Source organism: Osmia lignaria, chromosome 1 (genome assembly GCF_051020975.1).
Source record: "Osmia lignaria lignaria isolate PbOS001 chromosome 1, iyOsmLign1, whole genome shotgun sequence".
NCBI classification, from domain to species: domain Eukaryota; kingdom Metazoa; phylum Arthropoda; class Insecta; order Hymenoptera; family Megachilidae; genus Osmia; species Osmia lignaria.
The window spans coordinates 13,004,012-13,031,088 of NC_135032.1; the positions used below are offsets into that span (position 1 = coordinate 13,004,012).

The 27,077-nt window shown below is 36.2% G+C and overlaps 2 protein-coding genes across 6 annotated transcripts in view; both read right to left on the reverse strand.

Annotated features, from left to right (window-relative positions):
• The window catches only part of Ptp36E (protein tyrosine phosphatase 36E), a 28,677-nt gene extending 12,540 nt beyond the window's left edge, over positions 1–16,137 (reverse strand). Inside the window, exons 1-4 of one of the 4 annotated variants that reach the window (XM_034328466.2) lie at positions 16,024–16,137; positions 15,700–15,960; positions 15,515–15,618; positions 8,581–8,848 (exon numbers count right to left, since the gene is read on the reverse strand). In XM_034328466.2, coding sequence (XP_034184357.1) covers positions 8,581–8,845 — 265 coding nt within the window. In that variant the 5' untranslated portion in view covers positions 8,846–8,848; positions 15,515–15,618; positions 15,700–15,960; positions 16,024–16,137. Of the gene's footprint in view, positions 1–8,580; positions 8,849–14,159; positions 14,813–15,514; positions 15,619–15,699; positions 15,961–16,023 lie in introns of those variants that run through there. The other 3 variants (XM_034328465.2, XM_034328469.2, XM_034328468.2) reach the window with 3 other exon arrangements.
• A 669-nt stretch (positions 16,138–16,806) lies between these two features.
• Positions 16,807–27,039, reverse strand: BicD (Microtubule-associated protein Bicaudal D). 2 transcript variants are annotated; one of them, XM_034328448.2, is made up of 8 exons: positions 26,506–27,039; positions 25,259–26,236; positions 25,038–25,184; positions 24,680–24,712; positions 23,614–24,043; positions 23,259–23,513; positions 22,551–22,772; positions 16,807–17,037 (listed from the first exon to the last, which is right to left on the reverse strand). In XM_034328448.2, the coding sequence occupies exons 1-8, from the start codon at positions 26,713–26,715 to the stop codon at positions 16,910–16,912; spliced, it is 2,403 nt and encodes an 800-aa protein (XP_034184339.1). In that variant the 5' UTR covers positions 26,716–27,039; the 3' UTR covers positions 16,807–16,909. The 2 variants fall into 2 exon arrangements, with proteins under 2 accessions (XP_034184339.1, XP_034184340.1); XM_034328449.2 differs by lacking the exon at positions 24,680–24,712 and having other exon boundaries at positions 16,826–17,037; positions 26,506–27,034.
• Between the last annotated feature and the right edge of the window lie 38 nt (positions 27,040–27,077).

Consider the following 27,077-nt stretch of genomic DNA (forward strand, 5'->3'; position numbering starts at 1 on the left):
AGACGTTAAATTAATGTTCTCTTGAAACTGGCTGTTGGATAGCGTGATATCTGGAAAGAAGTAGTGTGTCTCAGCGATAAGTCAGACACCTCTCTGATCCAACGTTGAATCAATCGACTTCCATTTTTAATGAGATTCGGCTGACCATCCCTTTAAAGGTAGCCGCGGGAGGATGAAAAACGAGCAACCTTTAACCCTCAACCCTCGCCTCCCCCTATTTCCGAGCAACGTTGCAAATTGATGCGCCACCTCGTTCAATCGATAATATGCAGAGCCGTCAGTAATTTACCTGGCAGCCAATTTTCCGGCCTGACTCGATAAGAGATGAAGGACCACGAGGTGAAAGATTATTCTCTGTTTCGCGAAACCAGAAAAATGAATAACAAGTCACAGAGGACCAGTTTCGATTTCATAGTACTTTAGATTTTCACGTTTCTTCGATTACATGCAAACTATCTATAGCTGAAAATAGATTGTGTAAGTCATTCGAAACGGATAGGAATGTTAGGAATTGGCAAACTACGATCTAGAGCCGTGAAGCTTATCGACTGGTCTGTAAAAGGACATCAACCCCGACCAGGTTTATCCAGAAATAACTTGTAAACGCAAGAAAATTCCATAAGCTTCTTCCGCCCATCAATTGTACCGACCACGATAAACGTAAGCTGATTAAACTTACCATCGCCACGAGTTTATTGAAAAGGAATAATTTGTATCGATTAAACCAGAAATTCCATTGAATGAAATTTTGAAATACAGGCAAAGGCAAAGGAAAATGAAAAGGAAGGAAGAAAAATCTTGGACAATCTGAAAATAATTTTCCAAGTAATCCTCTCTTGAATTCACCAGGAGTACCTACGGTTTTCCATCCCGCAGGATCGTCGGTTCCCACGGGGATCGGTCGCGTGTCTAAGCGTTCCCGATTCCTCTCCGCTGATCGTTAAGGAGATACGATCGACTTCCGGTACTCGATCGAGAGCGAAACTATTGGTAGACGGAAGAACGGAACGTTCCGCGATAAATTTCGAATGTATTCTCGGTTGGATTGGCTCCGTTCCCAATGTCCGGCGAATTTATTTTCGTTTCGAATCGCTGCTATCGCCGACAGCGAAACTTTTTCGCTGAGTCTCCGTTCTGTTTACCCGCGACGCGACGCGGAAAAATTCTTCGTTCACGATTTACGATGCCCAGCCCCAGCCGCGTGTCGAGCCTTGACATCTTTACATTTTCTGCAATTAGACACCCACCGACTCAAACCCATCTATCTTTCGTAAATCATGATAACTGATTTCTTCTTCTTATAACTTTTTTCATTTCTTCGTTTATTTATCAATTGTTCTCTTCCTGGTGATAAACGATGTTTGTCCAATGTCCTTTCAAATCTTTTTGGACATCTGGATTTTAACCGTACCATTTTATATCATCCTGTTACGTTCGATACGTTTCGAAAGCATAATTTTCTGTTCGAAAATGATAAAAGCACCACGAATATACAGAATATACAGAAAAAAGAAAGAGAAAAATCCTTAAAAGTTCGCCATTATTCCCTGGTGCAGTAATTTCCATGAAATGGCTTTCGTTGTCCCCCCTTCTGGTGGACGAGAAAAGTTTCCATCAATTCACGATACTTGAACCGCTACGAAAATTTTAAATTCTCCGCGGCACACGCTGAATATCGATCATTTGCGGTCGCAACTCGACCACGTTCTGGTCATTCGAGATTCTTTTTTTTTTTTTTCTTCTTTTTTTTTACTTGATATCGACGCGAATTTACATATCGATTCCGATGTAAAACGTTCAAATTTAAAAGACAAAACTTCAAAGAAAAGTCCACGATAATAAGCAACTTCCATTCATAAATCCTTAACCCAGAATTCGAAATATCGCGTGCCAGTGGAAATACCACTTGAAAGGATGGAAAATTTTGAATGGAATGTATCGTTAGGTTCACAGAGAGAATCTGTATAATCCTGAGGGCGAATTACATTGGTGAACATCGTGCCCACCTTGTCGGATCGTTGCAGTTTGCAGAACTATAGCGATCGATCATTTCACACCGTTCCATAACAATTTCGTCGGCACCGATAATGGGGATACAAGTCTCCGACGTTACAAAGCAATTTATCGATGCAAGTGATTAATTGATCGAGTAGTTTAACGATGGATTATCGATTAACAATCGTGTTCCAAATGATCAGAACTAATATGTTCATCGAAGGAAAAATTTCAGACAATTCAACTCCCAACACGCGTACACCAATACGAAATTTTTACTTCTAACGTATTTAATTTACTTTTTTTTTTTTGTTGAGTTTACAATGAGAGCAACGGCAAGAGTAAAAGTTAGCAATCCCAAGCGAGAAGAAAGCAATCATTTTAATGGCTGTGATCCCTCTTTGCCGCGACAAGCACGAAAACAACGAAAAAGGGAGAAAAGGAAGAAGACTATCGAACTACTTTATAAAAAATCGAGACTGCGCTTTAAGCAAGGAAAAATCTTTTGATGTATCTACGTTATTATAGATTATTATTTTTCATGGGAAATGTTCTTTGATCATTTAAGAAAAAATGAATTCAGTTCATTGCTCCTTTGTGCTGATATTGAATAAAATCCATCGTTTGACAAAAGAAGTTTAATATAAGATATAAAACCTTGTGCTGAATGTTGAATTAAATAATTGTAATTAATAAGATTGCGAAGGTTCATTTAGTTGGAACAGTTTTCAAGTGAAAAAGAATAATGACGCAGAAATAAAAAAAAAAAAATGTAAAAAAAGATGTTCTTATCGTTAGTAAGGTAGTGAATATCTTGGCTATTAATTATATTCTTGGACAGCTAATGATTCTTAATTAGTACTCCCTTTTCATTTTCATTTTCCCCAGTCGATGAATAATGAACGACATTATTGATTCCAACAGGAGTAACTGTTTATTGCACCAGGGTAAATGAATCGATGAATAATTTAATATTTTATATGATTTTGTAAAATAGTTGGTTCGTAAAAATTTGAAAACTTAAGTAATTAGCATCCAGTTAGTTATTCTTACTTTAGTTAATAATTTAATTAAAATACTATACTAGGAAATAATCAATGATCATTAATAGCCATAATCTAATTTATGCAAGAATAATAATTAACTGTATTCATTTTCTCGAAATATCTGCTAATCACGACATTCACTCGATCATGAATAATTTAAAGTTGTATTATGCACAGTTAGCCCATTATCAAACCAAACACGAGGAAGCTTCATAAAACAGCAAGCACATATCCGTATCCGCTCGTTGATAGACGCGTGTTTACCTATCCCTTGTTAATCAGTGAAATTTCATCCGTGTGCACAAGCCACGTCTACACGCGAGATGGTACGAGCTGATCAGATTAATTTGATATTCCTTCTGCCACCGTATAATGCAGCCTCTGATTGCAACCTCTGATCAAATGAAATTCGTCAACTATTGAGAATTTTCACGCAAAACATTGATCGTTCTAGGATAGCTAATAGACGAGTAGGCAGGGCTGTTCTTCGAGGACAAACATCCCTTCGTTCGTTTCTCGTGTTCCAGTGAAAGAGTTACTACCAACGAAGGTAGCAGTATTATGCAGTAATTGGCTTTACTTGGCAGCAGGGCAAGTTTGTATTTAGCCAGCCGCGAACCGCGAGCCATCGTACACTGCCACTTGGAATTTCTCGTTTCAGACACGTCAAAGATTCCATCTTTCCTTCAGGCCACCACCCTCCGCGATAATACACCGCAAATTTTCGAGCTGTCCCAGCATTGACACGATGCACAACTGCAACTGCAATATGCTTCAACGGTTGATTTTCTACAGCTGGTACACGATTATGAAACGTGTTACTCGTTTTCGTTGAAAAAGTAATTACGCGAATTTACGGAATATCATTTTTGCAATTTTTCATATTTTATTTTGTATTTCATTTTTAAAAGATGAACATTTCCTGAAATATAATTATACTGCCATGCTGTTCATTTCAGCTTCATCTTTCTAGAGATTCTCATGTACCACGATATTTCTTCTCATCTTTTTCATCGATCATTTTTTAATTTATCATCCCTGTTCACTCGTTAAGATTGATTGTTTCGTAACAATAAGCGTGAAAAATTTCATTAATCTCTGTCTCGTATATGTACCTTTATTGAAACATATTTGAACCAACTGAATCGTTCATCGAAACAAAGTTATAAAAATTGTAATAAATCATTGAAGAAAGGGTGGAAAAATGAGAGAAAAAAATTCTATTTGAATCTCATTCGGCAAGTTGAAACGACCATGTCCGTTTTTAGCTATTCGCTAAACAAATATATAATAGTTCCGAGCAACGTTTCAAAGGAAACGTGTTCAAGCATCCCTATAAATTCAGTCGACCCGAATATATCTGGTTCGAGGGTATCGCGAACAGGGCGTTTTGCGATTAAATATCGTTCTCGTCGATCGAATTGAATCCTCGAGAAACAGCCGAGCTCGTAAACGAGGATTAATCGATCTACGTTTGCGTAATGCAACAGGCCGAATGTGCAATCGAGCGAAGCGTAACAATGTTTGTTTCACAATTTCTACCCGCATAGGCTTCGTAACGAACGGAGAAAGCGAGATGATTCTCTCTCTCTCTAGTCAGCAGTTAGTTAACATCTTGTAAAAAAATATTAATAATTTTGAATGAAAACGTATTCGTAGAAAAATTGAAAAACGACAGAAGCCCACAACGGTGTGATAAACTTATGACGAGAGAAAACCACGGAATCGGAACGTTATACAAATCGGAAACGAGTGCACCAACAGCTATAAAAGAACCCGTCTTTTTTTCCTCGCTGGATACATTGAACGAGCAAACTGCGAATGGTAGAATAGAAGGAAAAAGTGTCGTCGAATGGCAAACAATATTTTTTGTCAGCTCCAGGAGGGCAGATGAACGAGATTGAATGACATCCAGCTCACGTGGCCACGTTTGTTCTTTCTTTTATTTCGCACTACCCTCTATCCCTTTTGTGTTCTGTCCCTCGTTTATTCTTCTTTCGTTTGTTTCTGATCCAGATCCACTTGTCATAAGTAGCAAGCATGTGTGCACCGCTTCTTCGCGGTCACTGTTGCTGTTTGTCACTGATTTAAATGAACGAAACGATCGAGCAAGGAAGCACCGTTTTATTTTGATCGACGCGATGAACGAAGGAAGGAAGAAAAGAGCAAGGGACAGAGATCAGAAGAGACACTGGTGGTCGTCACCGGGTTATATCGGCGTATTCGTGTCAAGATCAAACAAGAAGAAACCCAGCAAATGCCAGTCTCCCGTGCGACACGATTCTAAGAACGTTTTGCCGAGTGGCTTGCGCATACATACATATGTATGTATGCACGTAGCGCGTTAAAAATAATTCACGATCGCTGAAGGAGCCGAGAATGCAGCTCGAATGCAGCTCGAATGCAGCTCGCATGCACCTCGACATGCATTTCTTTCGCTCCCCACGCCACGGTCTGTGCCGCGCCGTGATTTTCGGTGTCTAACCCTGTTAAACCCGTCGCGTGTTTGCGCCACTGACACGAAAACGAGGCGAGGAAGAATACAGGGCTCGGGCACTGGGTCAACTATTTTATTTTCGGCCATAATTTTGAAATGTTCGGCACGCCGCGCCGCAGACAAACGACGACGCGTACAATCCTTCATCTTTTCTATTACCTACCAACAATTGCTTTCTATTTAAGAATTCTTTTATGGACAAATAGAAATATTGTGAAAATTATTACCTAAAAATTTTCCTTTCAAACTCCATACGATAGTGTATGAAAATAGCACAGAGCGAAATACAGAGGATATGTGACATGTGTTCCTTACACTCGCGTCGTAACCCCTCGTCACGTTACCCTCCTCTGTTTGTGTCAGTGACATGAAAATAAAGAGCTTTCAAGCAAGGTTACGGACAGAATTTACACGCTTCTCTGATTCATTTCTTTCCCTCCTGTCTGATAGATTACAACAAAACCGAAACAATTTTCTCCAGCTATTACATTGTTAACAGCGAGAAAATGGTACGAGAAATGCTAATAGCAATTAAGGTTACTTCCTCTACGTGGTCTATCGTAATCAAATATCTAGAAAGATATTGTAATTTGCATTAAAGCACGATTTCTATGTTCGCGATACAACGAAATAATATGACAATGAGGGGAAGAGAGGATGAGAGCAAAAGAGAAGATGAGCGTAGCTTCAAGAATAGAAATTGAAGCCCAAGTGGATTAACCCGGATACCAACCAGACACATCCATCGTTCGTTGCTATTCAAAATAAACCTTGGACCGACGATAGGACTAAACTGCGATCCATTTCAAAGTGTTTACATATTTCGACGAACACCAAAATCGTTCAACGATTAGTCTAGAATGCGCGGTTTCTCTATATTTTACTTTCATACTTAGGTATTCAGGTATTTGGATACTTTTAATTGAATTAGGTTAAATCAAATTTTCCTTTCCCATAAACCCAACCGAAATTTACCGCAATATTTTCACTCGTTCCTCGAAAAAATTTCGACTATTTTGACGGTGAAATCGTGTTGAAATCATTTTCGTAAACACGACAATGCTGTAAACTGAAAAAAAAGAAGGCCCGATCTTTTAATTTTAGACCACGTACGTCACAACGTACGCGTTAAAATTGATGTTTACCAAACGAAAAAAAAAAAAAAATTTCCAGGTATTTCGTGACGAATTTGCGTGGCTGTTTATCGAGCGAAATCCAGAGAATCTGGATCATCAATGGAAGTAAACGTGCTATTTCAAGAATACTAGACGTAGATAATATTCGGGAAGAAAAGAAACTAAATTAAACTTTAATGTAAATTAGAAAATATTGTGACAACTTTCCTTTTCATCTTGACTCTTACGACAAAGAGTTTCAATTAGAAGGCTGAATACACGTGTAGATTGTGTGTTTCATTGATCCGTACACTCGATTCAGGAGCATTAAAGCAGAGGATTGAAACGCGATTTGCGATGGTGGATATCGCGGGAACACGTTTACCGAAGTGCATCGGAAAGCTTTCGAATTAAGCCCGCCCGCTTTTCGGCGCAACCGAAGCAAAAGCGATAAAGCACGGAACTTATATCACGGTTTAACTCTTCCGTTTCAACGATCCACCGAATTTCGTCTCGCTACCATTTCCGTTTCACTGATTCGCGTTAATTCGATTAACCTATAATCTACTACGATTTTTACTTTACGGGAAGAGTTGAAAGTTAATTTGGTATCAACGAAACAACGTCACATCGAACAAGCTATTCCGGAATACCGTCGTTTTCAATTAACAATCCGATTCGTTTAAATCCGAAACGAGAATATACAGTTCCGATTTTAAAAAGAAAACTAAAGTCGACCTTGAAATAATATCGGTAAACAATAACAAGGATAACAAAGTCACTTTTTTCCAGAAAAGTTCAATTGTATCGGATGAATGTTTACTGTGAAGTATCGTTTGAAAAAAAAACAAAAAAAATGAAACGTACAGCTATTTTCGTGTGTAGGTATTATTAAAAATGGTACATACAACGTTGAAAAAAAAAAAACGAATTTCGTGAAAAAAAGAAACTTTAAAATCGGAAGGTTGAAAGCTCTGTACGAAAAGCATGTAATTCGGTGTGATGAATTAAAATCCTCGGTTGGATTTCACGGTGTTTGTAACGTTGTCGCAGATACAGAAAAATCCTTGGTGTACAAGACACAAGATATATCGACAATGGTTTTAGAAATAAATTTACGAGCTCGAGATTCGAGGGCTTCCTTTACTTTCCTTCGCAATATCGTTTTTCAACAGCTATTTATTGTTATTGCATCTACTATATTTTATGGTGTAACTTGCGAAAGTAATTTCAGGATGGATGAAACATTTATGAACAATAAAGACACACAATGATTAAATTAATTTTATGGAAAATGTGAATTTCATATGAAATATCGTAAGAAAAAAAATCATTGTTAGTTGGTACGGGAGGAGAGGTGAAAGCATCTAAAACGTTTCGAAAAGCCTTACTGAAGTGGCGTGCTTGATCGAATCAAGTTACGGATCTTCCCTGGCCCGCGTCGATGCTATTACGAAGAAAAAGAATCCTTTCAGAACTTTACAAAAGCCTTTCACACTCTCGACTTTTTCTCACGCCCGAAAGAAAATTCCCCCATAACCAATCGAACTTATCGGACTCGATCTTCGTTACGTATCCGCCAAATTCGAGAGCAGATCAAATGTCTGTCTACCCCTCGCGAATCAAATTACCAATCAGAAGATTATTAAAATGTTGAATACATTCGCTAGGAAGTGAAAGCTGTGAAAATATTAATTTAATTCGCGCTTCGATAATTAAATAATTGCTCTCTAATTACTGTTCGAACACCTTCACTCGGATCGAATAACTTGAATCAATCAAGCGAGGATATTGCCAATCGCTAGGTATACAAGTGAATTCACTGTTCCATGGAAAACGAAATCATGGAGAGAATTCATTTGAAGCTAAAGAAAAATAAGAAAAAAAGAAAAAGAAGAAGATGAAAATAGAATTTTATTGAACTCACTGAACGAGATGAGGCCACTGTTCAACATTGACAGCTTAATCTGGCTGGGAATGGAGGCAAGGCTGTGGCCAGGATTAAGATGACGCTTCCTAGGTGGTTTTTCCGGTGCCCTGGGCGCGCTTCTGCTTCTGTGATGATGATGATGTTTCCTGTGAGAGTGCGAATGTGACCCAGCACCGGTTGATGTTGCACCGGTACGATCAGAACCGACACTGCTCAAACCGAGAACACCGCCACCGGTCGATTGCGTTCGTAACGACGACATTTTCTGAAATCGAAATGGAACGTACCGTTGATAACAGGTTTCATAGTGAAATAAAAAGAAATGGAATGGAATAGACAGTCTGATGGAAAAACTTAAATTCTCCTTCAGACTTTTAGGGCTGTTTCGAGTACAATTCAGATACCTAAGTATTTCCTAATGTATCAACTTTTTTATATTATACAATAATTTATCCTCAAAAAAGAACGAACGTATACCTACGAGTAAATGATGGAGACATAGAAATGAAATGAACCACTTTACAGAAGAACCTTCAGAAGTTCTCGGTCCCGAATATATTTCCGACTGAATATCCCGTTGTATTCTCTAATCGACCGAATCATCATCATCATCATCATCATCATCATCATCATTATCTCGAGCCGCATCGTTGATTCGTTCAAGTCCTTAAATTTCGCGCTCGATCTCCGTCTCAAGACTGATCTAAAACTAGAAGAGAAGAAGAGTGTCTCGCGTTTAGAGTGACTACAAGGGCTGCGTTCGAAATGGCAGAGAATAGAGACAACAGTTTGGCTGGTTGGCAAACGAAACGACTAACAACGGAGCAGTAGAGTACGAGGACACCAGACAACCACGATTCTTCGGCTTCTTTGTTATAAAAACGCTATCACTGCTCTTTGAAAGCTTTCAGAGCCTTCTTTCAATGCCTCGATGAAACGACGAAATTGAAGAGAAAATTTTCAAGCTTGATCAAGAACTGATTTTCAAGCTTATCATTTGTTGGTGGAATTTTAATTTGAAATTTGAAATTTGAAATGTGAAATCTTAATTGCTTGAATTTGCATAATTACACCTTAAAAAGATGAAAGACACATTGTATCGTTATCGTTATGCAACGTATATTTAGAATGCTAATACAGGGATTTTCTTGTATTTCTCCGAATTATACCGTCACCAAAAATATCACTGGAATAGTTACATAACGCTATAAGTTTACACAGGCTAAGCATCGTAGCAATTCCTTGTCGAGGATTTCATAAATATATATAGCCAGTGGAAGGTTTCACTTTCTTGTAACAATTTTAATGTTTAACACGAAAGGAGACATTGTTTTTCAAATTAATTGAAGTCATCGATAACGATACGGTTTCAAAAAATAAGGAAAAAAAGTTAATTACTGTCATTATCTAGCTCCTTGAACCGAGATCCTTTAATTATTCCGTTGAAATAGTTCAGCATCGCGGTAAGGGAAGCGTGAAACGCGATCGCATGACGTTAAAGCCTTCCTTTTTCCACGTTTCACGGCTATCCCTTTGATGGAAATAAAATACGAGGGCCCTATTTTCCCACGAAACGTTATCGCTTATTACCAGACTGATTCATTCCGACAAACGATTTTGCCAAAGTGCTTTCTATTTTGCAAAGAAATATCACCGACGATCAGATGAAATAAAAATAAAATAGAACGGGAACTCTTGTAAGAAAGACTTAAGTAGTAACAGACGGAGGACCGTATGTGGTATGCGATCAGACCAAATGCGTCTGACACGCAACATTTATTTCACTTGCGGATAACTCGCGCTTTGAGAATCGTCAAGAAGTGAATCATGCTTCTGATTTCTGAGTACATATATATACATATGTATGTACAACTATTCGTCTTACACGCTTGTATACTGAGAAACTGACTTTGATATTTCGTTTAATTAAAACGCTGTTGCTCTGTTTCGCGAAAATTTATTTAACAAGATCCTTAATGAACATTCTTAGAGTGTTTCGAGCATTCGAGACCTTCTCTTTTCCCATTCGACATTTAAATAACTTGACGAAGAAACCAAGGACCGAGTTGAATAGAAAATTTTTCAACACCGCTGTCCTAATTCCTTTTCGAATGAAAAGACCGATGTATCTGATCGAAAGCTTGACTCGTTTCGAGTCGACTGAACCAAGGTTTCCGGTTCGAGAGCTGCGCACGTGGGCTATTTTTAAATGTTTTGTAAGTTGTGTTCGCGGGCTTGGACGAAGGTCGGTTATTGACCACGTTCGACCTCTAAATTCCTCTTCGAGCCTCTTACATTCCAACGAAAGCTTACACAATTCCTTGCTCTAAACTACTTTTTCAAAATAGACAACCCTTTGATAACCTCGCCAACTTTTATTCAAGTTTCCCTGTCGCATTGCTATTAAATGAAATTCCATTCCGGTGTTATCTCTCTACCGTGATGAGTTTCAAAACTGGTTCGGATTGAAAGATATTTTTGTTACAAATTGAAAAACAGTGCAAGTTCGGAAATAGCATTTTGAAATACATCAAAGGAGCTAAATTTCATCGAAATTCTTAAACGTGTTAGTAATTAACGATACCGAGGAGTCAGTGCATACGACACCTTTCAGAATTTATCATGGAACAATAACCGCGTGAACGTTTAAGCCAGAGAATTACGGAGCTCTCTGTCTGTGAGCTCTTAATGCTCGTCGTTGCTGAATACCCCCAAGGATTTATACCATGGTGCACCCACGTGTAAGTAAGCTGACTTCCCATGGCTGAAGTAGATGAAGAAACCTCCCATTAGAGAGAGTAAAAGATGAATTATAGATACTCTAGCTACCTACCACTGTAAGCTGGTGTAACATATTCATTTTTTTTTCTAAAATACAAGAGTGACACAAGTGTAAAGGGCAACATCTTGAGATAATTTGCATTATTCTTCTTGATAACGAATGGCAGGACCGTCTCGGATGGAACCCTGTCTCTTTGCGGAGATGAATCCTATCCTATCCGCGAAAATGAAGAATGCCACGGAACGAATTTATCGTCTCTTCGAATTTACGAGCAAAGAACACCGTTACCGCAGTTCGACGTTTCTTTTTCGCTTCTTTCGTCCCATAAATCTGACGATTATCTCGACCAACGTTCCACGAGCGTTTCACTTTTGCGCCCGTATATTATCTACGGTAACAGACTTAACGGCCTCCTCCAGAGAATCGTGTCAAGCGCTCTTCATTGTCTCGCTACCATCCACGTCGGGGGTTACACTTTCACCCCCACGATAACAAGATTTTTCAACAAAGATCTCACACGATACATTTCAAGATTTCAAGAAATGTATCCTCGTGTTTTCAATTTCATACTCGATTGAGAAACATTTAATCACTGTTTCTTCACCGTATAAAGCCTTCATCAATATTCAATTCGATATTCTTTTGAACAATTAAGAATTCTCACACGTCCGTTATTTTCTTTTGTAATATATCTGCTTTCTTGGGTTTCCCAAGACTGTTAAGTACTCAAGACTGATACGAGTAAATAAACTGATAAATTTATGAGAGTAAATTTCCTCTCTCGCCGGTAAACATATCTATAAATTATATCGAGGACCTCACCAGTAGGGTGAAACGATAGGTGTGCTCGAAGCACTTTCCAAGCAAAATCAATCGACTCTTATGAAATTCACTTTTCATTCAACTGTTGTTTCTACGATAGAGATTTTACAAATAGAACCTGCAATTAATTTAACCACCTTTCCAAATTTCCAATGCAACATAGATTGACACAGATTGTTTCAAGTTCTTTATTACTATTGGCAGCCAGCCATTGTGTATCAAGTATTAAAGATATCGACGAAACGTTCATGGGGTTAAACTTTAAGCTTTAAGCTTTAAACTTTAAATAGATAACACTACAAGTGCCACTTTGCAATAATTTTCTCTCATCGAATAGTGTCAGTCTTTTAATACTTCGAAATTCGGTCATTTATATGCACCAATTTAATAATTTGCCCACGAATGAATTAAGCTAGCTGTTGATGACTCGCGAAAATTAATACTCCCAACAGATATTTTCGCGTGCTAGCCAGAAATTACCAGCCCGACACGTATGTTTCACGACTTAATAGCAGGTCAGGTTAACCAGCAACCCCACAGGTATAATTGCCGGTAGTGTAAATCGTCCATTATTCGAATTTCGTCGTTTTACTCCGGAGAAACGTGACCAAACAAACCGGAGATGAAAATTCGTCGCTCTAGAATAAAACGGTCTACGTATACCTTTATTTTTTTCGAATATATTCTTTACCGCAGTCACGCCAGATGTAATTATCATTAACGTAAGGTAGGTAAAAATATTATTTGCAAATTTTGTCTGACGATATTCGCTTCGCGAGAATAGCTGGTCAAAATCACGTATCGAACATCGATATTACGTGGTCGAGAAATTGAAGAAGCTATCCAATTAACGATGGAACATTTCACGATGAAAAATTCATCATTACGAATTCATAACTGCATATACTTCGATGACTATTCTCTACGTGTTTTATACCAGAAGAACCTAAATTATACGTTAACGTGATAGCAATTTTTAATCGTCCACCCTGTGCTCAAGTTTACATAACATCCGCATGCGAATGCATTAGACTGAGCAACAACGATCATTGCATACTTTTACACATCCGGTTTCTTAATGGACGCTACAAATAGCAATAGATTTAATTGGCAAACGATATCAATATAAAAATAAACAACGACTTACTGCTCATCGCCATGATTGTTCATTTAGAACTACGCTCGCTGCATACGTTTAAACTTTAAAGTTCTAAAACAGGGTTCTAAAACTTACGATTCGTCTATTTGAACAACTACACACATGAATTTACGATTGACGATCATAACTATTCACCGTTTTCCCAACCGCGCTCACCTCTTATTTTGATAGCAATATAAATCAAAAGTTTCCAACTATGTATTCTAGTCATGCACGCGCAAAAGCAGTTTACTTTAACAATACTGCAGTTGAATAGTGATAACGATAATAATAATGTTGGTATATTGAATGTTGATGATAGAACAGGTGTAATAACAACGATAAAAGAGGTTAGGAATTGAGGTATTTCCGTTTGAACGTCAATGATATAATTTTAATTCATTCCCAATAACTAAATAAATGTAAGATTAAAAAGTATTAGAAATACAATAATTAATACGTAGCAGCTTGAAAAATACGATACATTATTCAGGGCGTCGTATGAAGTTGACAGTGTATCGATAGAACCAAATATTGGTCACATGATCAAAGACAGTTAAATAGTATAATAAATGAATCATTTGCAAAGAATTTAGGTTGCAAATAATGATTTGTATTAAATAAATTTAACAGTTTTACAGGAAGGTAGATCTGTACGGATCGAAATACCGGTGATCCATACGCAGCGCCACACCGATAATGGCGCGCACAAATTGTACGTGTCAAACTTTTCCACGGGCAGCAAACGATATAAATACGAAAACTACATCGCGGTTACGTACGAACATTTATAACGCTAGAATTTGTAGAAATCATACATGTACAGGAACTAACCTTGAAGAAGAAACTCGCCAAGAAAATGAACACTCCGACCGGCAGAAACACTCTCACGAAACGACGCGTCTACGTATGCACGCGCGACAATTCGATTGGCACCTTTCGATATATCGAATCGATCGTTCGATCGAAATTGAACGGACAATCCGCGCGAATAATTCAAACTCGTGATAGAATAACAAAACCTAATTCACTTTTTTGTATCAACGATCAGCTGTCACAAACTTCACGCCCTTTTAACGGTATTATCGATTCACAATTAATTGATCTTTTTCGTTAAATTGTTTTCGCGAGCCAGATCAGTATATGTATATATGTATACACCGCGAACACACGAGAGAGAGAGAGAGAGAGAGAAAAAAAGGGAACAAACGTACGGGGTGTGTATGTATTGTATGTTGACAGCGGAAAAGAAAAAAAGACAAACACGAACGTAACTGATTATGAAATCCAAAATTCACCGGGTGGTCAGCGTATTATGAAAAAAAGCACACACCACCAGCACGACGACGGCGACGACGACGACGGCGACAACGAGCGGCGACGACGACGACGACGACGACGACGGCGACGGCGGCGGCACGACAACGACAACGTTGACGAGCGCGAGGTCGGAGTAAGACTGATCGGACGACACGCGACGAGTCACCGTCAGCGATGAGTCGAGTCGCTCTGACGAGGATCCTGGGGCCATCGGGCTGCCCGTAAGGGGAGGAGGCGCCGGAGCCTAGGGTGGGAGACAAGTAGAGAGAGAGATACGTTAGTCGGCAGCGTGTAACCGGTGTGCCAGGAAAGGGGAGCGTCGCGGCACAAGGGAGAGGTGAGGGGCGGAATCGGCGTCGGCGTCGGCGTCGGCGTCGCTTCTTTGCCGAGGGCGTGGTCCTGATCGCGACTCTTTGCAAGTTTCCAGATAGAGACCGGACTCTTGATGCTACTATGTCACTATGTATGTTACTCTAATAAGAATTTTTCTCTGAATCTTGTACACGAATTTAAGGATGCTCCTTCTTCGCGAATGATTTTATTTCGATTCATTTTCATACGACGATTAATGGGTTCGATCATAAACTGAAAGCTATCTACAATTCGACACCGAGAAGACAAAGTCGTAAATTAAACCATTAAGAAGCGAACAACCCCGTTGATGTCGCAACGCTCAGGGCACATTGCACTCTGTTCTAGGATTCTGCTTTGATATTACCTATTATATTGTATTATATTTTCAGGAAGGACAGCGTTTCAGGATACACATTCTCACATATTGCCCAATGAACTAACCATTTTTACTGGCTTTTATGCCCTTCTAAATCGTTATTTCTCTTTATGTACCAATAGCACATCTGAGGACTTACCTCGTACTTTTATCTTAAAGAAATTTTAATCCCAAAGGTTGTAACATAGCTTCTGACGCTTACTAATGTTTCAATTGGCTGGCGTATTTCGAACCTCGTAAATTCTAATTAAAAAATACAAACAATAATTAATGAAAGAAGGGTGCCTGATCAAAGAGGAATGTCAAAGAAATTTTCACAGATACCTGGATGGAAATATGCTTTTCTGAGACTTTTCAATAGGAACTTGTTTCCCAGTATCTCCGTCTCGGAACGAGAAACGGTAATCGCGTTACTTTGGATCTTCAGATAAAGAGAAAATGCCAATGATACTTGAAGATTCTTGTCTATTGGAATTGTTGCCACTTTTCAGCGAAAAATCCGTGTCTATAGTGATTGAGTAGTACTACTGGCGCACCATTCCCGTCTACAAGTGCTCATAATGTAATAATTCCGTTCTTGAGTATCTATTAAAAAATAAAAAGAAAGAATTATTTTGATCCAAACGTTGAAAAGGTTTCTCTCTTTACCTGCGTCGCTTCAACTGAAATTTCTTCAAAGCGAATCCCTGAATAAGATTGATATTACAGCAAAGAGAATGAGAAATTAACGATAAGATTCGTTACTTCCAGGATTTTACTGTGTACCTGAAGAAGTTTTAGGTAGTTTCATTATCTAAATGAAAGAAGTAAAGACCCCGGGTAATTACAGTATAAGTCAGATGTTATTAATTGCACAGTATAATTTTAGTTCTTTGCGATGCTTGTGAATGCAATAAAGTTACGAAATTTCTTTTAATAAACCGAGGGTAATTTTGCATCGGTCAACAGTTCAACAGTTTAATTGTTTTTAATTTGCATCTCGAATAGAAAAAAAAAGAAATGTAAGACTTATGCGTAACCTTGAAAATTGAAATAGAGCAATTTTCTAGTTAACTCGATTCGCATATTGACAAACACTTGTACAGTGTGTAACGTTGTGGTTACTAACCCCCTGGATTTCCCAGACGGCCCGAAACAACCAGTGCCAAATACAATTTAACACCGTTTGCATTTCAATGGGCAACAACCTCTTGAAATATTTCACGTTTCCAACAGAGCTGAAATTTATTTTCACCGATCGATTCGTCAAAATGAGAACAGTGGAAAACGATCAATTATTAAATTGAACGGAAAAGAAAAATGCTATTTGAAAGATATGCTGAATTAAAAGTTAAAAAAGTTGAAAAAATCGTAAAAATAATACATACATAAAAAATTATTGTATAATTAGAAACTGTAAGAAAATAATTCGTTTTTACCAAGGACAACGGTGGATCAACGGTGAACCAAATGGTGGATCAATGAAGGATCAATGATGGGTTTAATTATTTCTGAGATGCTTTTGCGAGTGGCAGTGGTGCAAGATAACAATTCTTTAAGATTCCTCCGGTTCCCATAATAGTAGAATGTAGAGCATAGGGCATAGGACGTAGGGTGAATGATCCGAAGCGATTCGCATTCTATTATAGTCTTCCAACACTTTCCTTTGCGTTAATGGATTAACTAAAAGAAAAAAAAAAATGATTCAGTAAGAAATAGTGGTCGTGTTACAAATGATTATATTTCACTTTATGTTACAAAAAGAATCCCTAATACGAGTAATATCCCGGTTTAATAACGTTTAACACCAGGTACAATTAGTGTGTACCTATCTTGCACGTGTTTCGTCTCCTTTGAATAAGTGTCGTCGTTGAACATCTACGTAAATGTCTAATCTAATTAACACGTCTTGATTAAGTTGGTAAAAGAGGGGGAAAAAAGATCGCGAAGTTCACTACAAATATTGGTAGGTTGAATTTTCGGTTTTTCACTACACGATTACAGTTGGTGTTTCTTACGATTAAATGTAGGTACGTACACACGGCTACGAAGAAGAAAATATACGAAAGTTGTTCGGAAATACAAATCATTAATTACTCGTTAATTACTTCTCTGTCTTATTAGACGATGCCGTTTACACTAAAATGTGCATTTACATTATTTACAATGACTTTGGGTCCATTGTTCGAGCACGGTGTCAGACTAAAGAGACTATGCTGTTCATTGATTTCGAATGTCAGTCAATGATGAAGAGTTGAAATCAAAATTTACTCGTAAATTGATTTGTAAATGAAAAAAGTATTGACGTACAAAGTTTTATTATAATATTATAATTAAAACCTTTCGTTAAAAGTAAATTTTCATGCAGCTCTGACATACTCTGTAGTCGTAATATTAAAATAAAATATGTAATTTCTATACCCAATCTCTCTTCAATTTTACTACTAAATTCTAATCCTTAAATATTTATTAACTATTCAAATTTTCTTTATATTATGTAAGTATATAAGCATTGGAAACGTCTAAAGGCCTTTTGAGGATGAAAATCATCGATTTCTAAATTCTAATTGACTATCAAAATCACAAATACCTACATGACACCAACTATCAATTTTTAATACAAATACAAGATTTATAAAGAAGAAATATTTGTATACCTTAAATATCCTATTAAACTAGATTAGGATAGTCTTCAACATTGAAAGACATTCGTGATGAAATGGTAGACAATGATGAAGAGAATTGATTTCTTTCTGACTAAATTCACACGTGGACCCTGTTAAGGTGCAAGATTCCCTTAGATAATTCTCCAATGAATCATTGGTAATTCCAGCACAACATTACACGCAATCGGTTAAATCGCTTAATTTACGCCGTTAGAGCTAATCTTTACTCGACACCCCAATGTTCTTTACTCCTAATCGTACAGTATGGATCGTAGCTTATCGTACAACCGGAAACAAGCTGATTCTAATACTTTAATGGTCAGTATTATATTAGCTACTAATAAGTAATTAAAAAATTACTCATTTTCCAGAACAGGTTAAATGTAATTTAACAAATGTGTTAATATGCTATTTAGAATTTTAGTGTTACGACAATTACCGTTATGTTATTCATGAAAGTGTTAGAATCAACTTCCTTTAATTCTAATCGTACTACAAATTACAGTTCACAGTGTATAATACGATCTAAACCAAAGGTACACACCATCGCCAGGAACTGAGCCAGAATTGGGACGCAATCAGAGCTTTTCATAGAAGCCTAGAGCAAAAATCTGCCTGTCAATCGACATACATTCTGATTATTATTATTATTATTATTATTGTTATTATTATTATTATATAATTTTCTTTCATCTTCGCTCAACAGGCAGACGTTTGACATTTTATTGTTCTTAATAATCCTCTTAACTGGACTTTTCTTCTTTTTTTTTTTTTTTTTTTAATTTACATTGAATCATCATTTTTCGATCAAGTTCCACGCGAATGTAAAAATATAACAGTTTCAACTTGTTCGATATAATTAAATGACCGTTTAGATAATTTTCCTTAATCGTATAAGCTCGACGAAGAATAGACAAAAGGACAGGTTTAACCCCTTGCCTTATAATTTTTCTAGAAAAATTCAGATCCTTTAAACGTGTGAAAATCTTTCTTTTTAAAAATTCAAATACTAAGAAAATTAAGAATAATTAAATTTTTTAAAAATTTCATTTAGAGATTTACTATTTACCATTCGACACGAGTGTGATTTATTTATATAAAACAAGGGGTTAGAGTTCTTCCCGGTGTGAGTTCATGAAATCATCATGACAAATTTTTAACATCATTATTGTCGAATAATTTTGTCCTTCTCACACCGTTCAGACCATTCAGAAAATAGAGAAGAGACATTTATGGACGAAAGGAGATTCCAAGATTTAATTATGTTCTCCTTTTGAAATGGCAATACGGTGAATCGTATTAATTAATTAAATAATTAATTAATTAATATTCTATATCTGTAACAGAACGGGCTCTTTTTCTGAGATTTGAACAGGATATTATGTCTACAAAGAGCTTGTATAATGTGAAGGAACTTTGTGAAGGACGTCAAGTGTGTATGTGCGAAGGGAATAAAGATACCCCTTAAAAGGACAGAATAATCTTTGGCAAGTGTGTCACAGCTTGCGCTTTGACGACTTAATTTCGTTCAATTACATTCTCGATATGGTACGGAGAGAATAGTAGGCTTCTCTAATAAAAAATGATGATGTACGGGAAGGAGGACCTCGTCGCTAGCTATAATACGCAAGAGTTATGCGTTAAGGATGGAATCTCCTTCCCTAGAGAAACCTATCATGAAAATTCTTCTCATTTCAAATTTATCCCTTTGAGATTTAATTACACATTGCGATATACATGCTGTATATCTAACGCGAACGATATTGAGTCGCCTTTGGACAGCGCGGACGGCAAGGCGAAAAATCGAGGACGAATTTCTTTCCTTTAAGGACATAGGAGAAATAGTAATTAATGATAATAATTAAGAAACGAAAGAATTTCGTTTTTCTGGCCTGTTCCTGGCAACAAAGTGAAGGAAAGGAAAGGGACGGTGACTTGAGGCTGGCTCGGTTTATGGACAAAAATTTCAAACACCTGTGTCTATCGCTTAAAAAAAGAAAAAAGGTAAAAATAACAATGATAACTTAGAATAATTCTATAATCAAATGGCAATACCTATTTTTCTTCTCATTTGACTACAGAATTAACGATTTCTTTTTTCTTTTTTTTTACAATAAAAGTTATTAATAAGGGAACCAAACGTAGGAAATAAAAATATAAAACAAAAATTCCACGTTGAAATTTTATTCCATCGATTGTTAGATACTGTTAACTGAAACAACATAAATAAGAATTTCTGTTCCTGATTAAAAATCATAGACACAGGTAATACAATAACTATACGGTATAAATATAATTATAGTGACAACTAATCAATCGACTGATAAAGTCAATGAACGATCGATAAATTCTCTTTAGGTACTCATCTGGATTCCGCGATGAAGCTGACAGCAATATCGCAATAATTATATTATATATAATATTGTTAATAATGATAATAAAAGTAATAAAGTTGATAATACTAATAGCTAATAACAAATTTGATTAAAGATGGTTCATGATAAACGTATGTGTTACGTACACATGCAGGATAGCACTTTTTGTGTTGTAGAAAAATTTCACACCATCGTTCAGTGAAATGAATATTATCTCCAATAAAAGCGTAAATCCTTTTCAATGTGAATTGTATGCAATAAATATGAAACGTTCGGTATACGATTGGTATACAATAATAAATCTAAAAAAATTATAAACTGTTAATACGTGTAAAATTGCAGTAAAATCGCGTTCAAGTATCCTGCACAATGTACCATGCACATTATGCCAGAATCCCTATTTAAAATGCACACACAATCACTCCCTTGATTGATAATAATTAAGCAAATTATTGATAAAACTCGTAGAGACATCAGATACACCTAAAACTATCTATTTTTGTAAATGCAAACAGAAACATCGGTAGGTGCTAATAAATAATATCGTGAGATTTTATACTCTCATTTACTTGCATTTGTAACATTCTGCTTTGACAGAATGAAATGAAGAAAAAAAAGGTGTACCGAGAGTTACTACGCAACCAATTTCATGTTAACTAAATCTACAAAATTGACTGGTGTATTAAATTTAAGTAACAAAGAACTGATTAAAATATTTGCTGATGTGTTTTAGCTGCACCAAATCTTACAAGAGAAGATCTACTAATATTATTATGCATTTATCAATATTAAAAGCAGAGCTGCTGATTTCAATAAATTAACAACGATTAAAAGATACTAAATAAATCAATATAGAATATGATTATACTGCTAATAATTATAAATATAATAGTAAAAAGCTGCCAAATTCCAAATTCAAAAATTTGAATTAATGCCTATTTAGGCCAAGTTTCATGAATCGACGCTAGAAATGATTCTCTCCTGTTCAGGAATAACTAAATGGTACAATATTGTTAAGCAATAATCTACCAGACCAGTTAAAATGCCATTCACTAAATACTTTTAAAACAACTATTCGAATAAAATGATAAAATGGAATACATGCAGATGGTAAAACAATATTTCTCTGTAAAAAAAAAACAATTCTATTCGTTAGAGGAGCTACTTGGAGATGGGTCCCTAATTCTGTTATTTTGCTATTCTGTATCTTTCAACGCTATACGTCTACTCGTTCTACTTTGATTATAAACGCTACAATCGCGCAGAATAATATTGTCTCTATGGTATGCAATGCAAACTCGTCATTTTTTCCTTTTCGTTTCGTCTACCTAAAAACAATATACGTTCATTTTATCATGCATCCCCATTAATACAAAAAATTCGTATAGTTACTACAACCATATGAACCATCCGTATGGATTTAGTTGTGTAGTTACGATGATACACAATTATCATACTGAAAGATGTAAAACCTAACTACAAAAAGAATAAAAACTTTTAAAATGTAAAAATAAACACATATACAATTAACATATCTTTCTTAAAAAAGAAAGATTAATCGATTAAAAATCAATTCATTAGATATCGATAAGTGTCCCATTCACAGGAGAATTTCTTCAATAATAATTCTCCATGAATGAATTTTCAAGCACAGAATGTTTCAGGAAAAAAATCTTGCAACAGAAATACATTCTATGCTTGCCAAACATCTCTACTAACAATATTGGTAACAGAAGACAGAGCTTTCTATAAACCCTACGATATGGAGCAATACGAATACAAGAAAATATGAACATTTCAAAGCTGCTCTACGTCTTTAACAAACAAAAAATATCCTTCACGATGCCAAAAATGTTTCCTAGAAAATGGTCGTCGTTTGTACGAATTTTGTAAAAATATTTTCACTACGTATTGCAAGAACGTTTCTGTTTACTACTTCTCTGCGTCTCGAAATAAAATAATCCAAAAAAGAAAAAAGTATATGTAATGTTAAATGATTTCACGTAGAATGTAGTTCGACGATGAGCAGTAAAAAATTGAAAAGTTCAAGATCCTCGTTTATCTCAGAACAATTTGCTCCACATCTTCACCATTTTCTAGAAGAAATCTCTGCCTAAATGAGGACGGTTTGTCTGTTGCGACAATCGCATTCTACCTCGTCCATTTGCACTGGCTGCGTGTCTTCGCGTATTCCGTAATTCCCGATCGACCTCTAATTCTTCCAATTTCATGGTCAAACCAAGCTTCTGTTGCACCGCGAGTCGTAAAAGTTGATTCAATGTTTTTCTATCGTCTTCGGCCACGGCAAGCTGACGTTGTAACTCGTCCACCTGTGTTACATATTCCTCGCAACGTGCGGCAAACATCGCACGTAAACCTGAGAAGTGCGGTTAGCAAGTATTAACACCAAGTAGAAGCACATAAAGAAAAAAATATGAATAACATTAGATATACGATAATAAATTAGTTATACATAATATAAATATAATTATCTTGACACTAAGAAAAAAATAGGAAAGATTAAACGCGTGGAAATTAATTTGCAATTCTTTTCAAATTTTCGATAATTAGTAAATCTATTATTTACATATAAAAATATATATTAAGATATATTTTGTTAGGAAACGGCGCAATATCGTTGTTGGCAAACTCCTAATGCAATTGCATAATCAATTGTAGCGCAACTCGTTAGAAGCAATAAAATGTACATAAATGCTAATAATAATCGTTAGTATAATAATATTAATACGTTAACACGACAATGTTAGTAAAACAAAAAATAAAAAAAATATGTTTAAATATCACTATCATGTATAAATTACGTATACATTGTCATCAAGTTTATCTTATATGATTAACTTACTTGAAAATGTTGCAGCATTCTCTTTCAACATTCTAAGCTCATTCCTTAATCTCAACATAGTTTCGTTAACGATACTCTTTTCGTTTTCATACTTGCTCTTTAAATTAGTAAGTGCTACTTCAGCTGTATTTTTATTTGACTTCAGCACTGTTCTCAAAGTAGCAATTTGTTCGCGTTTAGCTGATAACAACGCTTTCAATCTAATTACTTGTTCCTGTAAGTCAGCTACCTCTGCCTTGTTCTCATTCACTGATCCTATAATTTACAATAGTACATTGCAAATCATATTCCGAGAAAATAAATTTAAAAAAAAAAAAAAAAAAAAAACGCATGAATAATAGCATCTTCAATTTACCTTCACAAACATTGCATACGTTCGACTGCATTCCTTTAACCTTTGAAAGTTCGATCGTGTGTTCCACAGCACTTCTAAGATGTTTTATTTGATCCATTGCAGTTTCTATATGTTTTGCAACTTCTTTGGATTTGCTAAGGCTCTCCAAATCTTTGATCTGAATGTCGGTCTTGAACAATGTCCTACACCATTCGATCTTTTCATTTTCATCTTCCTTCTCAGGAACGATCTTCTCGTGATCTAGGACCACGCGTGAAGGAATTTCTCCGTTAACCGTACACACGTGGTGGTAAAGTTGAGCAAGCTCGTCGGAAATATTTTGTAAATCATTTTGTGCAGAATCAAGGAAACCACCAGCTTCCACTGCCAATTTCGAAAGTGTAGCAATGTCAGATTCAAGTTGCATGCTTCTTTGTTCTGTATCTAAAAGCTGAAATGTAATTATAAAATTTCTATATTTATTCTCCTCTTAATTGCTACAATTATCATCATTTGTGTCATTTGTTCAGTAGAGTTTTACACGTAATATCAATTTCAAATCACTTTCATTATAAAGTCAGATTCAGGGAAACGGTACTTGACATAGTTTTGCAAGACTGTCTAATATATTCTCTGTTCGAACGTCGTGCAAATAGGCTCTGTGAGTCTGACTCATGCTACGTTAGATGCAAATGAAATGAATAGGATAGTATCCTGAAGTTTTTTTCTTCCTAAGCACATTCTATTTTAAAGCCACAGTGCATAGCGATTGAGATCCGCACGTTTGTTCGAGCATTTAATAAGAACATTCATATAGACGCTAATACGAGACAACTCATTTGTGAAAATAAATAAAACATGTAGAATTTGGAAAGATTTTCACAAAGGAGTCTTCAATTCGTGAAACGATGATATATTCATAAGTAGTTATAGGAACATTTGTAGTTAAGAACATGATAGTATCAAAAGCAATACATGATGGTTTGTTAGGACACTGAAAAGCAATCTGTACGGATCATTAAAAGAGCGAAAAGACAATCATTATTAAATAACTGGTAAATACGTTAAAGGGACCACACGTTCCAACCTTTTCTTGAAGGCTCTTCTCTGACTCGGGGATCTGAAATGCCATAATTTCGATTCAAAGTCTAAATTTTGAATATTAAGCGTCATTGTGCCCGAGTCACAGTTTATTCTTGTTATCTACACATATCAAGTTATCAATGAAGTATTGATATTAAGTTGAATGAAATTATTAACTTACACATTTCTATTCTTCATAACATTTGCTGTAATAATTTGTAAATACACGAGACCAAAGATATATATATATATATATGTATTAAAAAAAAAAGAAAGAAATTTAAAGGAACGATAGTAAACGGATGCAATTAAAAAAATAATTTATGTAAAATATTTTTTAAAAATGGTACAAAATTATATACCTTGTTTCTTAGGTTCGTTAATTCTGTTCGCAATTGTTGCGTTGAGTCAGATATAGTTAAACCATTTTCTAATTCAGCTAAATCCTTTTGAAGCTGATTCACTTCTCGCGCGGACATAGCACTCCATTGGTGATATTGCATAATTGCCTGTAATAAAAATAAGACCAACAAATGTATTCAACTCTAAAGTATTAAAGAAAATAAAAAAACAAATTACAAACCTGGTTCAACTTATCTAATGTTGTTTCTTCAGTTTGCTTCTCAGGCAGTTTAGAGTGAAGATGGTGTAATGATTGCACATGGGCTGCTAATTGCACTATGCGCGCAACAAAAGATTGCAATTCATTCTGACTTTTTTCAACGGCATATTGCGATTCCCGTAAATTTTGTGTAAGATGAGCTTTTTCAGATTCTGCTAGTTCTAACTGTTTCTCTAATTTCTTCAGTTCATTCAAATGAATCTCCGAGAACAAATCAACTTGTTTGTCAGTAGCGGAAGTACCTGGTTCTTGAGTCTTTAAATCTGCTTCGATTCTACGTAATGCCGGGGAATCGTCTTCTCCGTCGCTACATATTGTTTGATCTTCTGTAATTCCTCTAATCGAAAGAGCAAGATTACTAAGATTATAAATTGATTCGCTATTAATTCTTTGATCCAGCTCCTTTTTTAATGCATATTTTGCTTCACGCTCGGCTTGCAACGATTCAAGCGCTTCTTCCATTTGTTTCTCAGCAATGTTCTTTAAATTTGTTAATTCTTCAACCTGACTATTTAAAAGTTCTACTTCTTCTGTTAATCTTCTTATCTCATGTTTGGCACCTTCAAATTCTACTTGGCTGGATCTTAAGCCAGATACTTGCTTCTGTAACGAAATATTCTCATCTTCTAATTCTGAGTAATCCTGAAGAAGTCTAGCTTCCCGAAATCTACATTCACGTAACATGGTACGTAAAGATTTTCTCTCAGTTTCTGCTTGCTGATGATCTTTTCCAACCTCTTCCCTTTCTTGTAACGCATGATCGCGTTCTGCTTGTACACGTTCAAGTTCATGACGTAACTGCTTGGTTTCATTTTCTAATTCAATGATCTGTGTTTGAAGAGATGTTTCTCTTGCAGCACTTTCGTTAAGAAGACTCTCTTCTTGTTCTATGCCACTCTTTGTAGTCAATTTTGTAGTTGTTTGAAACTTTGCTAAAGCCTGTGAAAATAAAAGGCAAATATAAATTAATGGTCAACTGATTTTCATCCGACAATAAGGAATGCTTTATTAAAACTGTTGCATATTTAATTGTCTCATTAGCACATAACATAATTGGGTATCTAACGAACATAGTCCAATTTATCCCAACTATATATTTTAGAATTTTCAAATTAATTCTACAATCAATGAATAAAGAACTTTCTAGAAAATTGACAAATAAGCAATTCACATTGGGCATCAAAACTTATTAAAAGATTTGAGCTAACCTCTTGAGTGATTTCCAGCTCGTGTTTCGTGTTTTCGTAGAGGGCCTCGAGATCGTTGCATCTTTGTTGCAATGTGGACTTCTCTTCGAGTAAAGCGAGACCGTATTGAGCAGATTGTATTTTCTCCGTTGAAGCTAAATCTAGTTCTCGCGAAAGCCTTTCGATCTCGGTCCTGAGCTCCTCTATCGTAACTCCTTCTGTCGTGGCCATTGCTGTATGCACCGTCCAAGATCACTTCGCTCCCTTTACCGTCAAATGCTTCCTCGTTGTTACCGCAAATAAATCGAAGCATCGGCGGCCGTAAAAGATTTTAAACGTGAGGGCATCATGCGAATGTCGTGACGCGATTTTCTTTGCGTGCCCACTTTCCAAAGCCTCACATCTTCCGAAAATTCACGACCGTTTGACAGACGTGAGATTAAGGTGAGAGGGCACGGGGAAAATCTCACGGACCGGATGCATGTTCCTGCACATGTTCCATGTTCCTAGACTTTTGTTCCGTTATTCCACCATTCCTTTAAGTTATAACAAATATTATTATTATTATTATTATTATTTCTAGGTACTACATA